The 20,645-nt window shown below is 51.8% G+C and overlaps 2 protein-coding genes across 2 annotated transcripts in view; both read left to right on the plus strand.

Annotated features, from left to right (window-relative positions):
• LOC147646935 (uncharacterized) overlaps positions 1-20,645 on the plus strand; it is a 592,289-nt gene that overhangs the window by 562,883 nt on the left and 8,761 nt on the right. Inside the window, 1 exon segment of the mRNA XM_086872733.1 lies at positions 13,004-13,011. Coding sequence (XP_086728859.1) covers positions 13,004-13,011 — 8 coding nt within the window.
• LOC147646955 (maestro heat-like repeat-containing protein family member 7) lies at positions 1,917-8,784 on the plus strand. Its single transcript, XM_086872816.1, has 15 exons — positions 1,917-2,543; positions 2,792-2,856; positions 2,966-3,610; positions 3,795-3,943; positions 4,201-4,348; positions 4,555-4,745; positions 4,828-4,965; positions 5,237-5,351; positions 5,524-5,661; positions 5,877-6,053; positions 6,173-6,328; positions 6,488-6,589; positions 7,604-7,706; positions 7,989-8,045; positions 8,347-8,784. Exons 1-14 carry the CDS (start codon positions 2,426-2,428, stop codon positions 8,030-8,032), a joined length of 2,289 nt encoding a protein of 762 aa, XP_086728942.1. The 5' UTR covers positions 1,917-2,425; the 3' UTR covers positions 8,033-8,045; positions 8,347-8,784.

A 20,645-nucleotide genomic window follows, 5' to 3' on the forward strand; every position in this document is an offset into this window, starting at 1 on the left:
GGGAACCACAGAATTCCAGAGCACTTTGTGTTGCTAAGTATCATAAACATCATCCAGTTCCAACCACCCTGCCATGGGCACAGGTGGTGTGCAGACACAACTGTCACTAGAACTGGAAGAACACTTCTCCATGTTGACCTTTTCTTCTCCTGGATTTCAAGCAAAGATAAAAAAAATCATCTGGTGAATCACAAATGAATATTGTAGCTCACAGAATTAGGAGCAGGAGTCTCCAGTGGCCCATGGTGTGTCCATTCAACCATTGTTAGATCGTCCAGTTGGACTCAGCCCGGTGCAGCCTGGGCACAGGCACCAGGCTGGTCCATTTCAGCATCCCCAAGTCTTTGTGGTTCCCTGTGCACCCATTGCCTCCTGAATCCATTCTTGAATTCCCAGTTACTGCTGTGCAGGACATGAGAACACAGGAATAGCTTGTTTAGCTCATTCTTGTGTTCGCTGCTCCTGCCTAAAGGAATCATCAGGACTACATGCTGATGTAAAGATATAGCCAAACAGCAAAGATTTTTTCTGTAATGTCTAATACTAAAACCTTGTGTGACTGTTCAGACACTCTAAAATCCAGGGTGAAAATGACAGCTTTGGTATGGAAGAATCCTAGAAATTTTGACATGTGATTTTTCTAGTCAAGGATTTTAATGCCAATGCGGAAACTACAAAAATATTAAAACTTCTCATTTGCAACCCCTTTGAAATGGCATCAGCACACTTACAGGAGACAGGGTGTGACAGCAGGGACAGTACTTGGCAGTTCATGGCTTCAGATGTGGGAGATAAGTATTTTGCCTGGGTTCAACCTGAAGTTCATGTTTTCCCAGGGTTTTGATTGATTGGTCATTGCAGGTAAATTTAATAAATGCAAAAGGATGTAAAAGCACAATTTCTGGAGAATGTGCACCTGGGAGAAAATTGGGAGAAAACCTTGAACACAGCCAGCAGGCTCTGGAAAAATTTTAAAAAGTTAAAAATTAAAAATAGATGTAGCTCTGTGATTGTCCAGGCAGGACTTTTTGTGTCTGGGGAAATGTCTGCCGTGTACCAGCTGCACACAGACAGACAGGCAGCAACTGAAGCCTTGAACATCAGAGAGTGGGCTAATGTTTCTCCCAGAAAAACAGACCGAAGATCAGACTGAAATGTGACAGTGCCTCCGTACAATCAAACCATCCTAGGAAACTCAGCAGCTGATGGTGTTTTTGTGCTACTGCAAACCCCTTCCATGGAAAACCTCATTCCAGGAAGGAGCAACATCATCTGACAGATAGCAAGTGGCCAGCAGTAGCTCCAGGAGCTTCCTGCAGGAAGGAGCCCAGCCCCCAATGCACATGGGCTTTGGCTGCCCTCTGGCACAGAAGCCCCCCAGGGGCACAGGTCTCTGGGGCAGGAGATGGGCACCAGCACTGCCAGGGCTCGGGGGGTGGCAGGTCTGCTTCAGTGGGGACTCTGCCACACCTGCTGATTTCAGTGCTGGCTGGGCCCCAGGGCTCAGAGCAGCATTTGTGCCCTGGCCCACACGTTCCTTGTCTGTGTCACACCTGCAAGTTTAGAATGGTCACTAGCCAGGACGTGTCCAAAAGAGGCCGTATCAGCTTTTGTGCAAGGCCCCGTGCCCTTCCATCTGTGGCTGCATCGGCAGCCCTGGGGCTCCTTCTGCTGCCCTGAGCCTGCAGAGCAGGGCAGCGTTTGCTGATGGTTTGAGGTGTTCCAAAAATCCTGTTGGGCTGTCTTAGACACTTTGGGCAAGGGATTCCTTCCAACCTGGGCCACTTAGGGGGGGATGGGGGCTGCCGTAGGGCAGAGGGCAGTGTGTGCAAGGGCCCTTTGTGACACGGCGCAGCACGGTCACTATGGGATGGAAATGGACAGGGTGTCAGAGGGCCCTTTGTGACACATGGTGACATAGGAGCTGGCGGTGACAGGGCCACACCACAGTGCTCGGTGCATGCGACAGGACAGGACGCGCCAGAGTGGTGCTGTGAGGAGCCCCCACACAGTGCACTCATTTGTGTCTGACCTGGAGCTTTTCCGAGGCTTTACTCCCACAGGTGACCTTTTGGAAAGACTGCGAGACTCGGTGGCCGTGGCCTTCCCGAGGCTTTTCTTTTGCAGGTGTCTGCAAGGCCGGACTGTGGGACTTGGTAACCCAGAGCTTTCCTGAGGCATCTGCCATCCTTCTGGCCTGTGCCCTCAAGGTGAGACTGTGGGACTCGGTGACCAGAATCATTTAAGAGGAGTCTCCTGTCATTGTGGCAGGAGCCCTCAAGACCAGACTGCAGGACTTGCTGTCCTGTAGTCTTCCTGCAGCATCTCTACCGCAGGTGTCTTCAAGGCACAACTGCAGGATTTGTTGACCCAGAGTTTTCCCAAGGCATCTCTCTTTAAGGTGCCCTCAAGGCCAGACTCTAGCATGGCAGGCAGATTCCTCAGCCTATTCAAAGTGGTCAGGGGGAAAAGGAAGAAGGACACTGGAGCTGTTCCAGCGCAACAGCCTGAAGAGCCGGAGCAGTTCCAGCCACTGCAGGATGGTGAGTGGCAGAGCTGGGCCACAGGGCTGATGGCTGCAGCCAGCTTGGCCCCATCCCATCCCACCTGCTTTGGACATGCCCACAGACAGAATGGAAGAGGGGCCAGGGCTGCCCCACCCCCCACAGCAGCCCTGCTCCATCCCCTGGCGCATCCCAGGGCTGTCCCTGCCTGGGGAGTGCACGGCTGGGCTGTGTTCTCCAGCCTCTCCCACAGCCCCTCAGCTCTGGCTGCGCTCGCTCTTTGCCAGATGCAGCCATGGACCGGACCCAAGAGCAGGACCCCTCCCTTGGCTGCTTCCGCAGAACACTGAAGGTACCTGCAGCCATCCCCACCTGGGCTGGGCCTGCTGTCACTGCTCAGCTGAGAACTGCACTTTTAGCACTCCATGGAACATGCCTAGCTTCTCTTTGTTCTCCTGCAGATGTTCCGGAGGTTTGTGCCCATTCAGCACAGAAAGAGCAGTACCACAGCAACTGAGAGCACAGCCGAGCCTGACTCTGGGCTGACCGAGCTCCAGGCAGAGCCTGATGTCAGCCCAGATTCATCTGAGCTCTCAGAAAAGTTTGACACCGCAGTGACTGAAAACTGGGAAGAGGCTTTTCTCATGTCAATGACTGAGGATGTGGCCATCACAGGCACTATCAGTGGAGAGACTCAGGGCCTGACAAAGACTGAAACCAGCCCTGACTTGGCTGAGCACTCAGAAGACTCTGACAGTGCAATGAATGATCACAGGCCAAGGACTGACGTGGAAGTGACTGAGGACATGGCCATCACCAACTCCAGCACTGGTGTGGCCATCACAGACACTGTCAATGAAGAGACTCAGGGCATGACAAAGACTGAAACCAGCCCAGATTTGGCTGAGTGCTCAGAAGACTTTGACAGTGCAATGAATGATCACAGGGCAAAGGCTGACATAGAAGTGACTGAGGACGTGGACACCACAAATGCCGACACTGGAGTGGCTCAGGACATCGCAAATACTGACACCATGCCCACTCCCACAATTATTCATGCTCCCTCTACAGATTTCTTTGAGGAGAGAGGATTTGCTTCTCAGCAGGTACCCAGCCTGGGGCTAGGGTTGGAGACCTCCCAGGGTCGTGTGCCCCCTCAAGCCATGGCCACTGGGCCCCCTCAGCCTTTCAGGCCAGCACAGTGTGGTGGGAAGGGAAGCACTTCTTGGGGGAAGCTCGGGAAGCTGATCCCTTTTACAGTGCTCCAAGTCTTCCCCATGCCTCCTCCAGGTGCCAGTCATGGTGAAAAACATTCACCAGAGTCTCATGTCCCATGTCACTGTGGGTGCCAGGCTGGCCACGAACATTCTGAAGCTGGCTGAAAAACACCCTGTTGATGTGGTGCTGACCCTCCTGCGCTGTGCCCCATCATGTGACAGGTATGGGGCCCACGTGCCTTGAGAGCTCAGGGCTCACCAGCCTTTAGGGCCCATTGCCCTGCACAGCCTGTCCAATGGGCTCTGCCCAACAGGCAGAGAGGTCCAGGAGCCTCGGGCCCCACTGTTTCTCCAGGCTGCTGCCAATGTTCCCTCCCTGCCCCTCAGGGCACTGGGGCTTTGTCACTTGGGCTCCCACAGCTGCATAGGTCATGGTGCTATGACTGAGACACCCCTGATACAGAGCTCTGATCCCACAGAGCTGCTGCAATGATGTGGAGAACTATCGCCTCGTCGGGACCAACAATGGAGAAGGTGCTGGCAACGCTGCTCTGTGTGATGGAGGATTGGCCTCTGCACAGCATGTGCACCTCCGATGGGGACAACAAGACTGTTTTTTCCCTGGCTGTGAGTTTATGGGCCTTTGCTCAGTCCCAGATCACCTCTCCAGCAGCTCTCCACCCTCTCCCTGCCTCTGCAAGTGCTGGGCTGAAACCTGGGCTAGGGGCAGGCTCAGGGGACACTGGGCCCACTGCTCCCCCTGCGTCTCCCCTTGGGCCCTGCCCCATGGACACCTCGGCACTGAGCACTGTCTTTGGGTGCTTCTTTTGCAGGCAACTCTGGTGCTCTGGGTGATTATCCAAGTGCCTGAGTGCCACGAGGCCATGATCCTTTATTCCGCCCGCCTGTTTGTGGCTCTGCTGTTCCATGTTGTCATCACCACCCAGCAGATGCCACCAGTGGAAGTTGACATCTTCTGGAGAGCATGCCAGGAGGAACACTGCCTTCCCAGCAACCCCAACAGGTGCCAGTCCTCCTGTCCTTCCCATGTCTTTGTAGACACTGCCAGTTTTCCCAGTGTGACCTGGGCTTTGCTCTGCACACAGGTTTGCAGTGCAGGCCATGAAGGCTCTGCTCTGCTGTTTGCACTATGATAGTGAGTTGATGGCTATGGAGCGCAAGCGTGGCTGGGACACGCTGCTCTGTGCTGACACCCAGCACTATGCCGTGGGTCTGTTGGCCAGGTGAGACCCCCTTCTCCCCGCTACCTCCAGCTTTTGTGCCCGGTGCCTGAGGTGTCCCCCACAGTCCCTGTGGTCCTGGGCCAGAGGGTCACTGAGAGACAGCTGAGCAGACTGGAAAAGGCCGGGAGAGGATGCCCAGAAGGAGCCACCTCCCAAAGTACCCACAGTCCCTCCAGGGATGCTGAGGAAAGACCAGACCTCAGTGAGTCATTCCTAGGAGAGGTTTGCCCTCCCCACCTCAGGGTCTTGGTGCCTTTTTCCCCTCTTCCAGGGAGATGCACGGTGCCTCCCTATCCTTATGTTCTGGGATTGCACTCCGCCTGCTCCGGCTGCTCAGCAGGGAGGAGCCATGCTGGGATCTGCCCTTCCTGCCATTCCTTGTGGAGGTGAGCTTGATGGCCAGCACTACCTCACTGACCTGCCTCTCAGCTCTCTGCCCTTGCATAGCCACAGCTGCCTGGGACGGTGCCTGCTCCCTGTGCCGCTGCCTGGACCCAGCCCTGTGTGGTTCCAGGCTCCTGCCAGCTGGGTCCCCTGTCACTGCCCTGTGCCTTTCAGGTCCTGGATTGCCTGGACTTGCGTGAACGTGGTGACAGCATCCTGGAGATCATGTCAATGCACCTGCAGAATGAGTGCAGGCAGAGGCGTCGCCTGGCGCTCAGAGGCCTCATGGTGCTCAGCAAGGATCCCTCGATGGTGAGGACAGGGCAGCAGCTGAAGCTGTGCTGGGAAAAGCAGCTCCTTGTGCTGGCTGGGCTGCAGGAGCTGAGGCAGCTTCTCCCAGCTCTCCTGCCTCACCTGCCTGAGTGCTTTGGGACAGCCCTTTGGCCTCTGGGCCCAGCGGCAGCAGAGTGGGGTTGCAGTGCCAGGGCCGTTCATGGTTTCCCAGCACAGCCTTGTTTTCCACACAGGCCATAAGAATGTGCAGCCTGTCTCAAAGCCTTCTGGAGCTGCTGGGTGATGCAGACAGAGATGTGGTTGGCATGACCCTCCATGTGTTCACTAATATGCTCAAGAACAAAGACATTCTGATATCCAGTACCACTGCCCCAAAGCTGGCTGAGGCACTCCTGCTGCTCTTTGACCATGTAAGGCTCTGTACACGAGCACTGGCTGCCGTACAAAACTTTGTGCTTGACAGATATTTGGGCCTTCACCCAGGTGAGCCTGAAGTAATTGGTATTAAGTTCTTTTTCTCTTCCTTCAGGACCACAGCCATGTGCAGCTGCTCTCCCTTGACCTCTTCTTCAACATGATGGACTTGGTAATGGATGAGAGAAAAAAGCCCCTGGAGAAGATTTTGAGCCAGAGCCTGATTCCCCTCTTCATCCACTGCTATGATGAGAACCAGCATGTGGCGAAGGTCAGGTTTTGTGTGATGCTGGTGCATCCCTGGGAGGGGCATTGGCTTCCTCATGCCCTAGAACCTCCCAGGCTGCAGCCTCCTCTGGGCCCTGTCACCCAGACAAGAGTCCTGTGCCCTCGGCTGCAGTGCCATCTCTGTATCTCTGCTGCTCTCCAGGCCTCTCGGGAAACGCTGATTCGTGTGGCCGAGTTCCTAAAGAGGAGGAATCTCAAGCAGCTGATGAAGAAGGAGCAGCTGTCGAACTTTGCAGAGTGTCTGGTAAGGACAGCATAGAAGCCCCAGCCTCAGCCTGGAGAAGACCCTTGGCCCCAGCACTCAGTGTGTGGTGCTGGCATCTGTGCCCCTGCCTGGTGCTGCACCCAGGGGCGCCAGCCTGCGCCGCACACACTGCTCCCTTCCCTGGGCCGCACACGTTCTTCTCCAGGCTCCCGTGGCCCCGAGTCAGGTGCCAATGGAGACCTTGGTATGCGGATAGAAAAACTCTATAACTCACAGAGTAGTTATGAGAGTAGGTATGAATTTATTCAGTGCTGAGGTGCATGGGGGATATCTCCTCCAAAAGCATGCACACCTTGGAGACTTGTTTCTCCCTTTTTATTCTCTACAAACCAGTGTTACACAGTATGCCTAATACATATTCATTTGCTAACCCTGCCTTTCCCTGCTTCATACTAAAATTAGTTCCACGCCTATTTGCAGCTGCGCACTGCTCCTTGTTGTCACTCTGGTGGTCGTCTGGGGGTCTTTAGGGCTGAAGTCAGCAATTTTCCTGCAGCTGAACTTTTCACCTTGTCTTTTTGTGCATGCTCCTTTCAGTTCTTTTGAACCCTCTCTTTCCATTTCTTGTGGCTTAGGGGTCCAAAAGAATCCAAGGAACCCCCTCATCCTATGGTGCATTTATGCTTGCATCCTGTTTACGTATTCTAGCTCTTTATCTCATCCTGCAGTCTTTATTCTCTTCCTGCTCTTATGGGAGCAGTCAGCATTTCACACGGGTTTTGTAGCCCCTTCTTTTACTCAAGGCAATTTTTATAAATGATTCCTAATTCCTAATTTCTCTGTTTCACCCTGGCCCACAGGGGCTGTGGGCCGGGTCGGCACCGCGGCTCCCCAGGCAGCACCCGGCCCTCTGCCCCCTCCAGAGCCCGGCGCCAGCGGCTGCTGGCCGGGCCTCAGGGCTGGGCGGGCACGGGAGGCCGGGGCTGGCCGCAGGCAGTGCCCGACCGAGGGGCACAGCCCGCGCCAACCCTTCCCTCCTGCCGCTCTCTGCAGCTGGCACAGGACGAGAGGCGAGCAGCTGAGCACCTGCGCCGGGCCCTGCCGTACCTGCAGAGCCCACAGGAGTCCCTGCGAGCAGCGGCCATCAGGTTCATCGGTGAGCCACGAACCTGGCTGGGCTCCCTCCCCGGCCCGCCGCAGCTCGGGCCCAGCCCCGGCTGCTGCCCCGGCAGCGGCACCCGGGCCCGGCGCCCTGGAGCCCCGGCTGCCCTCGGGGCTGCTGCCGGCCTCTGGCAGCCGTGCCCTTGGGCTGAGTCAGGATGCGGCACGGGCCCGGGCTGAGCCCTGCCGGGGGCGGGAGGGCGTGTGGCCCCAGGGCTGGCAGCGCCGCTGGCAGGGAGCTGTGCCGCTGGGGCCCTGACAGGCTCTGTGTTCCCAGAGATGGTCGAGGTGCCAATGAGGGGGCAGCAGGAAGAGCTCTAGGCCTTCAGTAAGGGTGAGTGAGTGCTGTCCGTGGGGGCTGGCGTGGGGAGCTGCAGTCTCTGCCCTGGCCACTGAGGGCTTTGCTCCCTGTGTGGACAAGGGGTGGTGAGGGCAGAGCACAGAGAGATTTCAGGGACGTGGGGCGGGGGATTTAGCGGGTGTGCATTCGTGACCAGGACCTTGCAGCTGATCCCGTTGTCCACTCCCCTCTTGTAACTCTGGCAAGAGCAGGCTGGGATGGCCTTGGCAGGACATTCTCCTAGGATTCCCACAGGTGCGGGCTCTGATTGTGGCTCTGTTCCTCTCTCTTCCAGCCTTTTAAGCCCTGAGGAGGAATGACAGCCCTTCCCAGACAAACATAGTAGTTCAACTGATATTCAGTGAAAGAGCTGCAGAAGTACACTCATCTGCTGGCTCAGAAGAAACAGTGTTCATTGAAGACCTCCAGATGCCATGGAAGATGAGAACACCTTGACACCAGAAGAGACCAGCTGGAGCTCCAGGCACAGCTAATGACTGGCACAGCTGAGCCTGTGGGAAGCTCATGTGGCTTCAGGCCTCTCCCTGCCTGTAGATAGTTCCCTCCCTGCAGCCCTCAGACACTGCCCACTCCTTCTTTTTCCCTTCCACTCTTCCTCCCTTTTGACAGCTCCATCCCCCCAGCCCTCAGACTGTGCCACCCCCTTTTTTGCCTCTCAGCTCATCCCTTTGCTTTGCCTTCCAGCAATAAACAGTTTGGCTTTTTCACTTAACCTGCATCTGTGTGGAGCTGAAGGGTCACAATTCTGGAGTTCTGTGACACAAATCCTGAGCCCTGAGACACACGGGCCCCTCCTGCTGTTCTCTTCTGCACTGTGTTTTGTTCAGAGATGCAGAGGAACGAGCGCAGATCAGGCTGGATAGGTCCCTGTGCTGAAGGTCCAGTTCCACAACATTGTGGAGTTAAAGGTCTTGCTGAGCACCCTGAGCCTTGGATTTTGGAAGAGCCAAGCTGAGTATGTCCTGAACCCCACTGTGTGGGGTTCTGTGTCAAGCATCCACAGACAGCAAAGGAGCTTAGAATGCCTGAGGCTTTCAAGAATAGCTTCCTGAAAGCACAGTAATGCTCCATCCCTGCTCAGGATCAGGAAGAGGGCAGAACCAGAGAGCATCTGGGCTTAACAGGGAGCTGTGGGTGTGTCTAAGAGCAAATGAAGCAGCAGCACAATGGCCGAGACTCGGACGCACAACCGTGCCGGCGTCCGGAGCGCTGTCAGGCAGTGCCGGGATCCCGGCTTTGGTTCTGGGCCCCACAACTGAGGAACTGCAGCCCCTGCCTCAGAGCCTGTCAGAAAGCCAAGCAAGTGAGACCAGAGGGAGGGCATCCTTCCAGTCTCTCTTGGGCATGGCCACAAAACAGCTCCTGCTCCTTCTTCCTCCGCCTCTGTTTGGGCTCTGCTGTTACAAATGGAGACAAGTTTAGACAAGTTCTGCCTTTGTCTCAGCTTTGTGGCAGCAGCTCATTTTGAGGCAGCCTGCACCCCAAATGTCACTCATTCACAAGTTCTTAAGAATGGCTGATTGGGTTTATTATAAAATGAATTCTTTTTTGAATTGACAAAGGATTAACAGACATCAGACTTTAAACAGACCACTTAGTACATAGGACAAAACAAAAAGAGCCACTACTAGATCAAAAATACAGTGGACAATAAAGGGTACCTTGTTATAAATCCATGTTGTGATACTGGCTTTTGCAAGTATTAAGATGAATGCTGTATGTTCTATGCTTTTGCAATGTCTTTTTCTCCTGCTAGCAAGTTTTAGGCATAGGTCAAGAAGAATTTTGGACGTTAGGGCAATGTCCTGTCTGTGCAAAGCAAGATAAGCTCCAGGAAACAAATGATGGGGCCCAGGCTGCTATCAACACTGACCACCTGCAGAAGAAGGAAGCCCAGACCAAATAAAAATGTGCTAAAGGGAAATAAAATCTGTAAGACACATGCTCTAAAAAGGCAGATTCAGGGCGTAGACATGAAAAATACTTTTTGGAAAAATATGAATATGCATTAAAACCCCACAGCAGAATGGGAGTGTTCCAAAGATATCAGGTGTGTTCCTGGCAACCCACCAGGATACCCCAGCTGTTTTAACCCTTTGCTTTATTGTCTTTGTCTCCTAATTGTCTTTTTGTTTATATTAAACCTTTTATAATTTATTAAGTGAGTGAACCTCGTTTTTCACAATAGGAAGGAGTTCTTCACAGAAAGGCTGATTGGGAATTGGAATGGGCTGGCCAGAGGGGAGGTGGTGGAGTCACTGTGTCTCTCCAGTGGTGTGGGGGAGTAACATCAATCTCTGTGCAATAACTGATTTTGCTTTAAAACAATTGCTTCAAAATTGCTTCCTGTTCCACCGTGAGTGTCTGTGCTGGTTTGTATTAGTTGATAGTTGGTGAGGAGGGAAGAAGCCACCCATGCAAATGATTTTTCTAGGAGGGGGTTGCTAAGAGCTTCCTCTGTGCTTAGCAAAACCAATAGCTGGCTGGCTCTGAGAATTGACAACCTATGAAACCATTTAGAAGCTGGATTCTCCTCTGTGAAATCCACATTTTAAAGACAGTCAAGCCGAGGAAAGCTCTCTGTTGTTTCCAGCTGTGAAGAGTTAACTGGGTGCTGGTCAGGCTGGCCCTGCTCCACCCTGGCCTGCACCGAGCCGGGCTCCGCCAGGCCCCCTTCACCACGGCCCGCGCGGCCCCAGCGGCTGCCGGGCACAGGGAGGGGAAGCCATCGGCCCGCAGCTGAAATTGAAGGAAGCAGGTGCCTGGGACCAGCCATGTGGGCAGAATAGCCACGACTGTTCTGGCCGGGCCCCCTGAGATCTTTGCACAGCTCCAGGGCAGCCTGAAATTCATCACTGTGACTGCTTTTGGACCAGGCAAAAACCATCATGATCATTTGCAGGCCTGGGTGAGATATTAACTATTTCAGTGCACAGATGAGACCTGCAGACCTCGATCCTCCCCTTGGGTGAGAGAAAAGGACAGAGTGAGGACATGTAGAAGACAACATGAAGACGCCAAAGTCAGTAAAGAAGGAGTCAAGTCCCAGATGAAAGGAGAATGAGGAGATGCCTTAGTATTGGGGCTGAAAGTTCTTTTGGTAAGGCCATGGACATGGACTATGATACACTAAAATATCCCCTTTAATTCATTAGAAAATATGGAGAGATGGAGTGTTCAAACTCTAAACATGGGCAGAGGCCTGTAAGAAACGGTCCAGTTTCCCTCATCTGCCTCATAACCATTGCAAGAACAGAGATCGAGACCCTGAAGACACCAAGGGACTTTGTGCAGGGGTTCTGGCCTGGTTGAGGTGGAAGCTTGCCAGGTGATTGTTTGCAGGAGTGCTTGCTGTGCTGTCAAGGTACACTGCCTTCATTCCTGCTGGTGAGCAGGGACTTGTAAGGAGCGGCCTGTTCTGTACCTTACACCTGCTTCCCAGAGCAAGGGGTCTCATCAAAATAGCCGAGGAATTTCCCCACCTCTTGGCCAGCTGCCCCTTGCTTTGAAACAGACTGTAAAAATGACTTTTCCAAGTTACTTTCTTTGAGAGAGATGTCTCCATGGAAGAAGACACCGGCGACCCTGTCTTGTCCGTTGGTAGCTATAACCCCACCCCCCCCCCTTTTTTCTCCTTGCATTTTGCCTCTTTATCCCTCTCTCCCTCTCTCTCTCCCTGTCCTCTATCGCATCACCCTTGTTGCTGGCACTAAAATAAAGACGCATTACTGCTGATGTGATTTAAACTGAAATCCTTTGGTGTCCTTTTTGCAATCTGAGATCAAACGAACCTCTCATGACTCCCACTTGTGTTAGCGGATTGTGACACTCGGGAGCGGGGTGACCCAAGGTGCGGCTTAGAGCAAATGCTCCACGGCACGAGGATATTGGTAGGCGCACGGTGGAGACCAGGATGAGGAGGAGATCTCCAGTATGGGTTCCAAAGGCTTTTACTCCACTGGAGCATCCAGGGACTGAAGACCAAGAACACAACTAAGTGTGGGTTTTTATATGGGGGAGGCCAGAGGGAGGGTACAAAATTTTAACCAATCGGAAGAAACTATGGGAGGAGTGGAAGGTTCCATTCAACAATACAATAGGGGAAACAAGGGGAGCAGAGTGGGTCACATGGGCCAGTGGGGATTAGGGGATTTCCAGAGGGGCGGTTCAGGTAGGAGGCTGGCCTAAGGGAAGACTGACAAATGGGTGTAATGACAGATGGGGAACATGAGAAAACAAGGGCTGGGCTTGAGGCAGGTTGGATTGATAGGTGGGTAGGAGGATACAAACTAGGAGCAAACCAATGACTTAGGGGAATAATTGGAGAAACCATTCAAGCAAAGCAGACATCACAACAATAGAACTGTTAACCATTACAGGAGGTGGCATCTTCAAGAGGCGGTGGCATGTGAGTGAGCTCTTGCCACATTGACACTCATTGTTCTACATGGAAAGGGACATTGAGAACTTGCCTCCAGCATTCTCCATGGATCTCAAACTGTCATGTGCCAGGGCTTCCAGATAATCCATGTTCTGATATCAATCCAGACGGGAGCACAGATCAGAAGCCTTTCCATGGTGCCCCCAGTGGAGCCGCGTCCGCCTTTGTCTGTCAGGAAAAGGGATGCGGGAAAAGTGGGCAGGTGCCACCCTGCTCTATTTGTGTGCCAGGCCTGAGCCTCAAGTGTTTCTGGTTTCTTAGCTAATTTCTCCCTGGCTCCTCTTTAATATGAGCAAGAGAATAGCATTGCACAGTCCAGTTTGACAAGTAAGGCTTGTGCACAACTGAGTGCTTCCACTAAATTAAGAACCCAATGTGCTTGAAAGCCGACCTTCTGTTTGCTCAGGCCTCCTCACCTCTGTAGATGAGGTGACTTTATGCTGCTGGTATGTGGGTTTTAGGAGTATGTGGGTTTTTATCTGTGGTAGAGGTGAGGAAGTGTTGAACTCATTCCAATGAGCTGGCCAAAGCAATGACTTTAGTGTCTCTTTGGCTGGGAAGTAGCACTAGCCTTGTTGAACACAGCAGCACGAGCAGGGCTCCTCCAGCAGCAGGGACACACCATGAACCAGGAGGGGACCGTGACACCGGAGGGGACTGTGGCACCAGAGGGGACTGTGGCACCAGAGGGGACCGTGGGACCAGCCGTGCCCAAGGCCTGAAAAGGGTGGCAAAGTCAGGTGGTGCTGCCTGGCTGCATGAACAGCTCGTGCAGGGCGTGGTGAGGAGCCAGATCTGGGGGCCATCCAAGGAGTCCTGTCAAGAGCAAATGGTTCTAATATTCTCTCGGGGAAAAAAAAGGGGCAATCTTTAGAGTGAACTGAAGTGCTAATAAAGATTTGCTCACATATGGTGGGGTTTCTCTGCAAATGGGCTTTGATGGGAAATTTCTGACCACATTTAGTTTTGCTCTGTAAGTTGAGCACCTGAGTAGCTTTGTCGAGGAATGGAGAATTGTTTGTAGCTCAGTATTTTCTCAGGAGGAGCCTTACATTTTAGCACAGGAGGAAGGTAAGGCAAAGGTTTAAAAGCTTTCCCCTCCTGAAGTGACACACTTTCTGAGGAGTCTGAGGAGAATTCCCCTCAGCCTCTGCCAGGGCTGTTTGCCTCCTCTGCAGGCTCAGGATTCTGGGAGTTCCAGGAGCCTCAGGTGACACGGTATTTTCCTCTGAATATTTCTTGTTGTGCAGTATACAGGGAGAATATTTTGTGTGAGATTCTCCTCTGGGCTTTGAGGTGAATCTCAGTAATTCTGTTGATTTTCATGTCCAGATGAACTTTTTGTAGATAGGAAGGAAAAGGGAAGAGGCACCATGGAAAATTAATTGCTCAAAATTTGAGTGGCCCAACCACATTAAAAATGAAGTCTAAACTGAAGAAATCTTTTATTTTTATTTTTTTTTTCCTTGGTAGGTGGGGTAAAACATGAAGTGTAAATAAATAAAGTTCTTTGTAAAGGTTCAGCCAGCACCCAGCTGTATGAAAATCAAAAGGGATAAGACAGGGCATGGGAAGAATCTTCAGCCCTTCCCACTAAAGGTAAAAGAGTAGGAAAAGTGCCTCTGGCTGTTACCCACAGGTAATGTGTTATTTGAAGCCAAGAGCAGATGCCCCAAGCTGCTGGTGGCCCAAGCCCTGCCATGGCTGTCCCATTTTCAGTCCTAGCTGGACCAGGGTGGCTGGCTCGGGAGGGGAGGAGGTGGGGGAATCTCAGGGGGCTTCCTCTTCACAGCCGGGCTGGGGGGCCGTGGGGGAGGCACGGAGTGCTGGTGCTCTGCTTTCCAGGTCGACTCCTGCTTCTGAGGCCACATCTGAGAGCTGTCGAACGAGGCAGTCTCTGGGCTCCCTGGGGGCAAGGGAGAATCACACCTTCTTGGCTGGTATGCTGGAGCTGCAGCAGGGTGACTGTGGAGATAGGAGGTGGCTGAGGCCCCCAGCTGCCATGGGCACTCAGGGACCCTCCTGCACAGCAGGGCCCAGAGCGGCCAAGGCTCCCCAGCACGGCTGGAGCTGCTGGCACAGCTTGGCCCAGCTGGACAGCTGCCCCTCAAGGCCCCAAGCAAGCAGGGGATGGCTCTGGGCAGGGTCCTTGGCCAGGAGCGGGCCCCAGAGCACCTCTGCTTTTCAAGGGCAATCTCGTCCCCGCTCTTTCTCCTGCTCACCTTGCTTTGCCTCTGCCTGCTGCTCCGGGGGCTACTCTTGGCCAGGCAGCCTCAGTGGGAGCCAGCACTGGCTGCAGCCCCAGCGGGCTCCCCAGGACAAGGCCCAGCAATTAAGAGGCCAATGAAAGGCCTGGGCAGCAGCAGAACTCTCAGCAGAGTTATTTGGGCAACCACTGATTACCCACAAGTGCACAGCAGCCTCACTGGGAATGTTTCCTGACTATGAGCAGCCTTTCAAGAAGCTGGAGGGTGGAGATGAACAACAACTTACTGTTTCTTGTCCTTCCACCACCGGAATCCAACATAGCACAGGACCATGGAAAGTGGCACTGTGAACAGTGTCACTGCTGTGCCTATCATGCAGGACTTGCGCACATCCTGCGGGCAGAACACTCTTGGGGTGCTCGGTGGATTCTCAGCATTTATACTGGACTTGCCAAGCGCATCTGTGGGAGCAATGGGCAGTGTGAGCCTGTGCTGTGCTCCATTGCTGAGCTGGCAGCACACTGGATATGGCCAGGACATTCTCTGTTTCCCCCAGAGCTGGGGCCTGCAGGCACCTTGCCACCCCTTGGCACAGGCTGTGCCACCCAACAAAGCCCAGAAGGCCGAGAGCAGAGCCCGGGACAGCACAGCTGCTTGGGCAGTGGCTCCTTCCAGGGACATGGGCCAAACCCATCCCTGAGCAGCCACTGCCACCCCTGACCCTCCCTGCTCTGTGACAGCTCCCCCAGCCCAAGGGGACAGAGCTAGGCCCTGTAAGGAGCCAGTGCATCCTCTGCCCAGTTGGGAGCCAGGGCTGGCTGTGGCCCTGGGCTCACGGCAGGGCTCCCACTCTGGGCTGCTCCTGTGTCTTGGGCCTCTGGATGCTTAGGGCCAGCTCCAGGAGCAGCTGCTGGGGGAGAGATGTTGGTGCACAAGTCCCGATTCCCAGGGGCTGGGAATGAGCTCCAGAGGCCTGGAAGCCGCGGCACCTCCAGCTTTGGCTGCTGCCAGGCCATGCAGGCCCTGAGGGAAGAGCTGCTGGCACACAGCCCTGCCGAGGGAGAGCCCAGCTGTCATGGGGTAGCTTTACCTTTAAGACAGCTTGGAGGGAGAGGAAGTTGAAGCTGCTGGTGGCTGATGGGAGTTTTCCCTCCTGACCAATTATCGGTCATTTTCAAGAATTGACAGCAGATCTGACCATTAAAAAGTGAATTCAACTTGTAAACACCCCCTTAAGAAGTACAGACAGAATTCTCTTGTTCTCTTTGGTTTCCGGCTTCTGAAGAGGTAACAGGATTCTGTCTCGGCCTCCTCCCCCCCCCTCTCCAGGCCTACAAGGCCGCGGGGTGGAGGGGGGGGAGGGGGAAGAGAAGCAGCGCTGGTCAGCCGAGCTTGGTTTTCAGTTTTTGCTGCTAGACTGAAACTTAACACCATGAACTCTTGCAGTTTTCTTAAAGCTTTTAATTCTTTTACTACCTAGATAGGCATACAGATTACTCCTTTTCTCAGAAAGACAGAGAGAGAGACAATCAACATAGAAGAGACATCATAGAACCACCAAAAACAGTGAAGAAAAGAGTTAAGTTTAAATAAGAAAGAGAGAATAAAGAGATACTTTACAGCTGAAATATCTTTCTGTTAAAGCTATGGAGATGGACAATAATAGTATAAAAGACTCCTTTAATTCATGATAAGAGTATTAGGAAGAATGAGATATTCAAAGTGTAACTTTTGAGCAGAAGAGAGAGAGAGTACTTGTGATACTGTGAGTTGCTGGAGTTGAGTTGAGTGAAGATTTTGAAGCTTTTTGAGGCAAAGAGAAAACTGTTTTCCAGGAAGGCTCACAGAGACAAATGAAGAAGACTTCTGCCTTTGAATAACTTATCCTTAAAAATAAGATTCCTAAACTCAGTGACCCATACACACCTCGGAGATGTGAAATGAGAGGAGAAGATCTAATGACAGATTTCCGGGCAGCTGGCATTAGAGAAATAGAAAACTATGATGAAAAATAGTTTTCTAGTGAGAAACTCCGTAAGCTAACAGAAAGAGACTTCTAGTTCTCTACAAAAACTGATGAAAGACTGTAGCAAGAATTAAGACTGTTTTTAACTACTAGAATCCTAAAGTTATTTGTCTCTATGTTGTCATGTGTACAGAGAAATAGTTAAAATGTGGAAGATAAGGGGGTTTTCTGAAAGTTTATTCTAGTATTCTTGTTTTTGTAGTTTGTTAATAAACTGTCTTTATTCCTTTTAAGTCTTAAGCCTGTTTTGCTCTTGTTCTAATCCATATCTCACAACAAGAAATAAGTAGGTTTTTTTAGTTACTGGTTTAAAACCACGACATTTAATTGGTGCATTGGCCGGGAAAACGAAAATTAGCAAATCTAAATTAGTACATTAATAGTGTTACTGTGAGATAAAGGATTAAGTAAGAGCAAAGCATGATTGTCTTAAGTTTATATAGCAGTGATAGTAAAATCTAGGGGTGGAAAGTAGTAAATATTTGTTTCTTCTTTTCTGTCAATTTATTAGTTTTTAAGTTGTATATTGAATATAATTGATGATTTTTGAGTAGGTGTTTACAAGTTGAAGGGGTGGAATGTCATGGGGTAGCTTTACCTTTAAGACAGCTTGGAGGGAGAGGAAGTTGAAGCTGCTGGTGGCTGATGGGAGTTTTCCCTCCTGACCAATTATCGGTCATTTTCAAGAATTGACAGCAGATCTGACCATTAAAAAGTGAATTCAACTTGTAAACACCCCCTTAAGAAGTACAGACAGAATTCTCTTGTTCTCTTTGGTTTCCGGCTTCTGAAGAGGTAACAGGATTCTGTCTCGGCCTCCTCCCCCCCCTCTCCAGGCCTACAAGGCCGCGGGGTGGAGGGGGGGGAGGGGGAAGAGAAGCAGCGCTGGTCAGCCGAGCTTGGTTTTCAGTTTTTGCTGCTAGACTGAAACTTAACACCATGAACTCTTGCAGTTTTCTTAAAGCTTTTAATTCTTTTACTACCTAGATAGGCATACAGATTACTCCTTTTCTCAGAAAGACAGAGAGAGAGACAATCAACATAGAAGAGACATCATAGAACCACCAAAAACAGTGAAGAAAAGAGTTAAGTTTAAATAAGAAAGAGAGAATAAAGAGATACTTTACAGCTGAAATATCTTTCTGTTAAAGCTATGGAGATGGACAATAATAGTATAAAAGACTCCTTTAATTCATGATAAGAGTATTAGGAAGAATGAGATATTCAAAGTGTAACTTTTGAGCAGAAGAGAGAGAGAGTACTTGTGATACTGTGAGTTGCTGGAGTTGAGTTGAGTGAAGATTTTGAAGCTTTTTGAGGCAAAGAGAAAACTGTTTTCCAGGAAGGCTCACAGAGACAAATGAAGAAGACTTCTGCCTTTGAATAACTTATCCTTAAAAATAAGATTCCTAAACTCAGTGACCCATACACACCTCGGAGATGTGAAATGAGAGGAGAAGATCTAATGACAGATTTCCGGGCAGCTGGCATTAGAGAAATAGAAAACTATGATGAAAAATAGTTTTCTAGTGAGAAACTCCGTAAGCTAACAGAAAGAGACTTCTAGTTCTCTACAAAAACTGATGAAAGACTGTAGCAAGAATTAAGACTGTTTTTAACTACTAGAATCCTAAAGTTATTTGTCTCTATGTTGTCATGTGTACAGAGAAATAGTTAAAATGTGGAAGATAAGGGGGTTTTCTGAAAGTTTATTCTAGTATTCTTGTTTTTGTAGTTTGTTAATAAACTGTCTTTATTCCTTTTAAGTCTTAAGCCTGTTTTGCTCTTGTTCTAATCCATATCTCACAACAAGAAATAAGTAGGTTTTTTTAGTTACTGGTTTAAAACCACGACACCAGCACAGCAATTACCTCCTGTGCCTGGGCCTGGCATCTCCTCCTTTCCTGCAACAGGAGCTGGCACAGGGCCATTCCTTCCTCTAGCATATGCCATCATCTGCACAAACATCTGCTCCAGCACTTGAGAAAGGAAAAAGGACAGCTGGATAAGATAGAACTGCTCACCATTAGGGGAGGTGGTATCTTCAGGAGGCAATACTTGTCAAAGTCATGGATAAAGGTCAGGAAAATATCCAGGTTATTGGGGCTGGGCCAGGGCCCTCCCTCCTCCAAACAGCCGCTACACCTGATCTAGCCCAAGACCAGGAAATATCAGGGGATCTCAGGGTGTGCATGGCCCATGCTGCAGTTTGGGCTCCCTGTCATCTGATGCCAAATGCCTTCCTACAGGGACTGGGGAGAAGCTGCAGCCAGGCCAGGCTGGGAAACAGCCCTGTAGGCCATGAAAGCAGCAGTGGGGCAGCAAGGCTGCCATGGATCCCTTCGTGCTGTGCCGGGCACGGCGTGTCCAGATGTGCCCCTGGCTGCTGAGTGTCAGGAGAAGGCTGAGGGACATGAACCCACCACGGCGTCTCTCCAGATCACTCAGCATCCTGTCCAGAAGTTGGGATGCCTCCAGGGAATTTTTGTCTTCTATCTCTTTGTTCTTCCATCTTGGAGGACCTTAATGGAAAGTAGTTCCATTTCTCCATCAGTCCAGAGTAGCAGTGAGTGTACCTGGGTGACTGGTGCCCTCCAAGGCACTCCCTCCTCTCTGCCTTCCACTCAGGGGCAGGAGCAGGGGGACAAGGTGCCTGCAGTGGGCCCAAACTGGGATAGAAGAAGCCCCTTGCATTGCAGTCAGGGGAGAAAGGCCTCCCTGGAGCTGCCAGCAGCTCTGAACTGCGCCCCAGGCAGGGCCAGGGCTTGGCAGCAGCAACAGGAGCAGCTCAGTCTCCCTGGGGCTGGCAAAGGAGCCACACAAGGCACAGCCCTGGGGCACAGCCCTGGGCCCGGCCCCTTCCTCTCTGATCTTCCTTGTAGCTGCACAGAGCACACGGAAGGAGACACTGGCATTGCACATGGGAAGAAGATTGATAGTTAAATGCTCCTTCCTCCCACTGACAGCAATGCTGTGGGATCACTCAGGGCTCCAGAACGGAGCAGAGCGAAGTTTCCAGAATCCATCAGCCTTCAGATTCTTAAGGGAAATGGCATGAGAGTGAGCTCTTGCCACACTCACACTGATAATTCTGTGCAGAAATGGACATAGAGAACTTGCCTCCAGCATTCTCCATGGGTCTCAAACCATTATGTGCCAGGGCTTTCAGATGCTCCATGTCACGATCCCAATCTAGAAGGGAGCACAGATCAGAACCATTCCATGGTGAGCTGGGACCCCTTTCTGCCTTAGGGAACTGGGCACTTCAAGAGGGTAAGGGAAGGCCATGGGAGCCAGATGTCAATGGACATGGCCAAAGCTGCAGAGGGGCCTGGGGAGCTCCGGGCTGGCCCTGGACGCTCTCAACACCTTTTCCATGCTCTGTGCAACATCCCTGAAAGGCAGGCACTGCCAAGCAGCAGATATTTACAGCTCAAGCCTCAGCAGGGTTCAGGCCCAGAGGCACAGCAATTACCTCCTGGGGCTGTGCCTGGCATGGCCTCCCTTCCTGCAGCAGAGGCTGCCCAGGAGCCACTGCTTCCTCCGGGAAACGCTGCCTTCAGCACAGCCTTTGGGTTCATCTCTGGAGAAAGGAAAAGTGATAGCTGGATTGGATGGAACCATTCCTCTTTCAGGGAAGTGGTGTCATCATGATGCGATACTAGTCGAGGTCATGCATAAGGATTAGGAAATCATATAAACTTATGGGATTGGCCAGAGCCCTCCCTCCTCCAAACAGTCCCTACACCTGATCTAGCCCAAGACCAGGATATTTCAGGGGATCTCAGGATGTGCATGGCCCATGCTGCAATTTGGGCTCCCTGTCAGCTGATGCCAAATGCCTTCCTGCAGAGGCTGGGGAGAAGCTGCAGCCAGGCCAGGCTGGGAAACAGCCCTGC

The sequence above is a fragment of the Cyanistes caeruleus genome, unplaced genomic scaffold (genome assembly GCF_971803275.1).
Source record: "Cyanistes caeruleus unplaced genomic scaffold, bCyaCae1.hap1.1 HAP1_SCAFFOLD_76, whole genome shotgun sequence".
NCBI lineage: Eukaryota > Metazoa > Chordata > Aves > Passeriformes > Paridae > Cyanistes > Cyanistes caeruleus.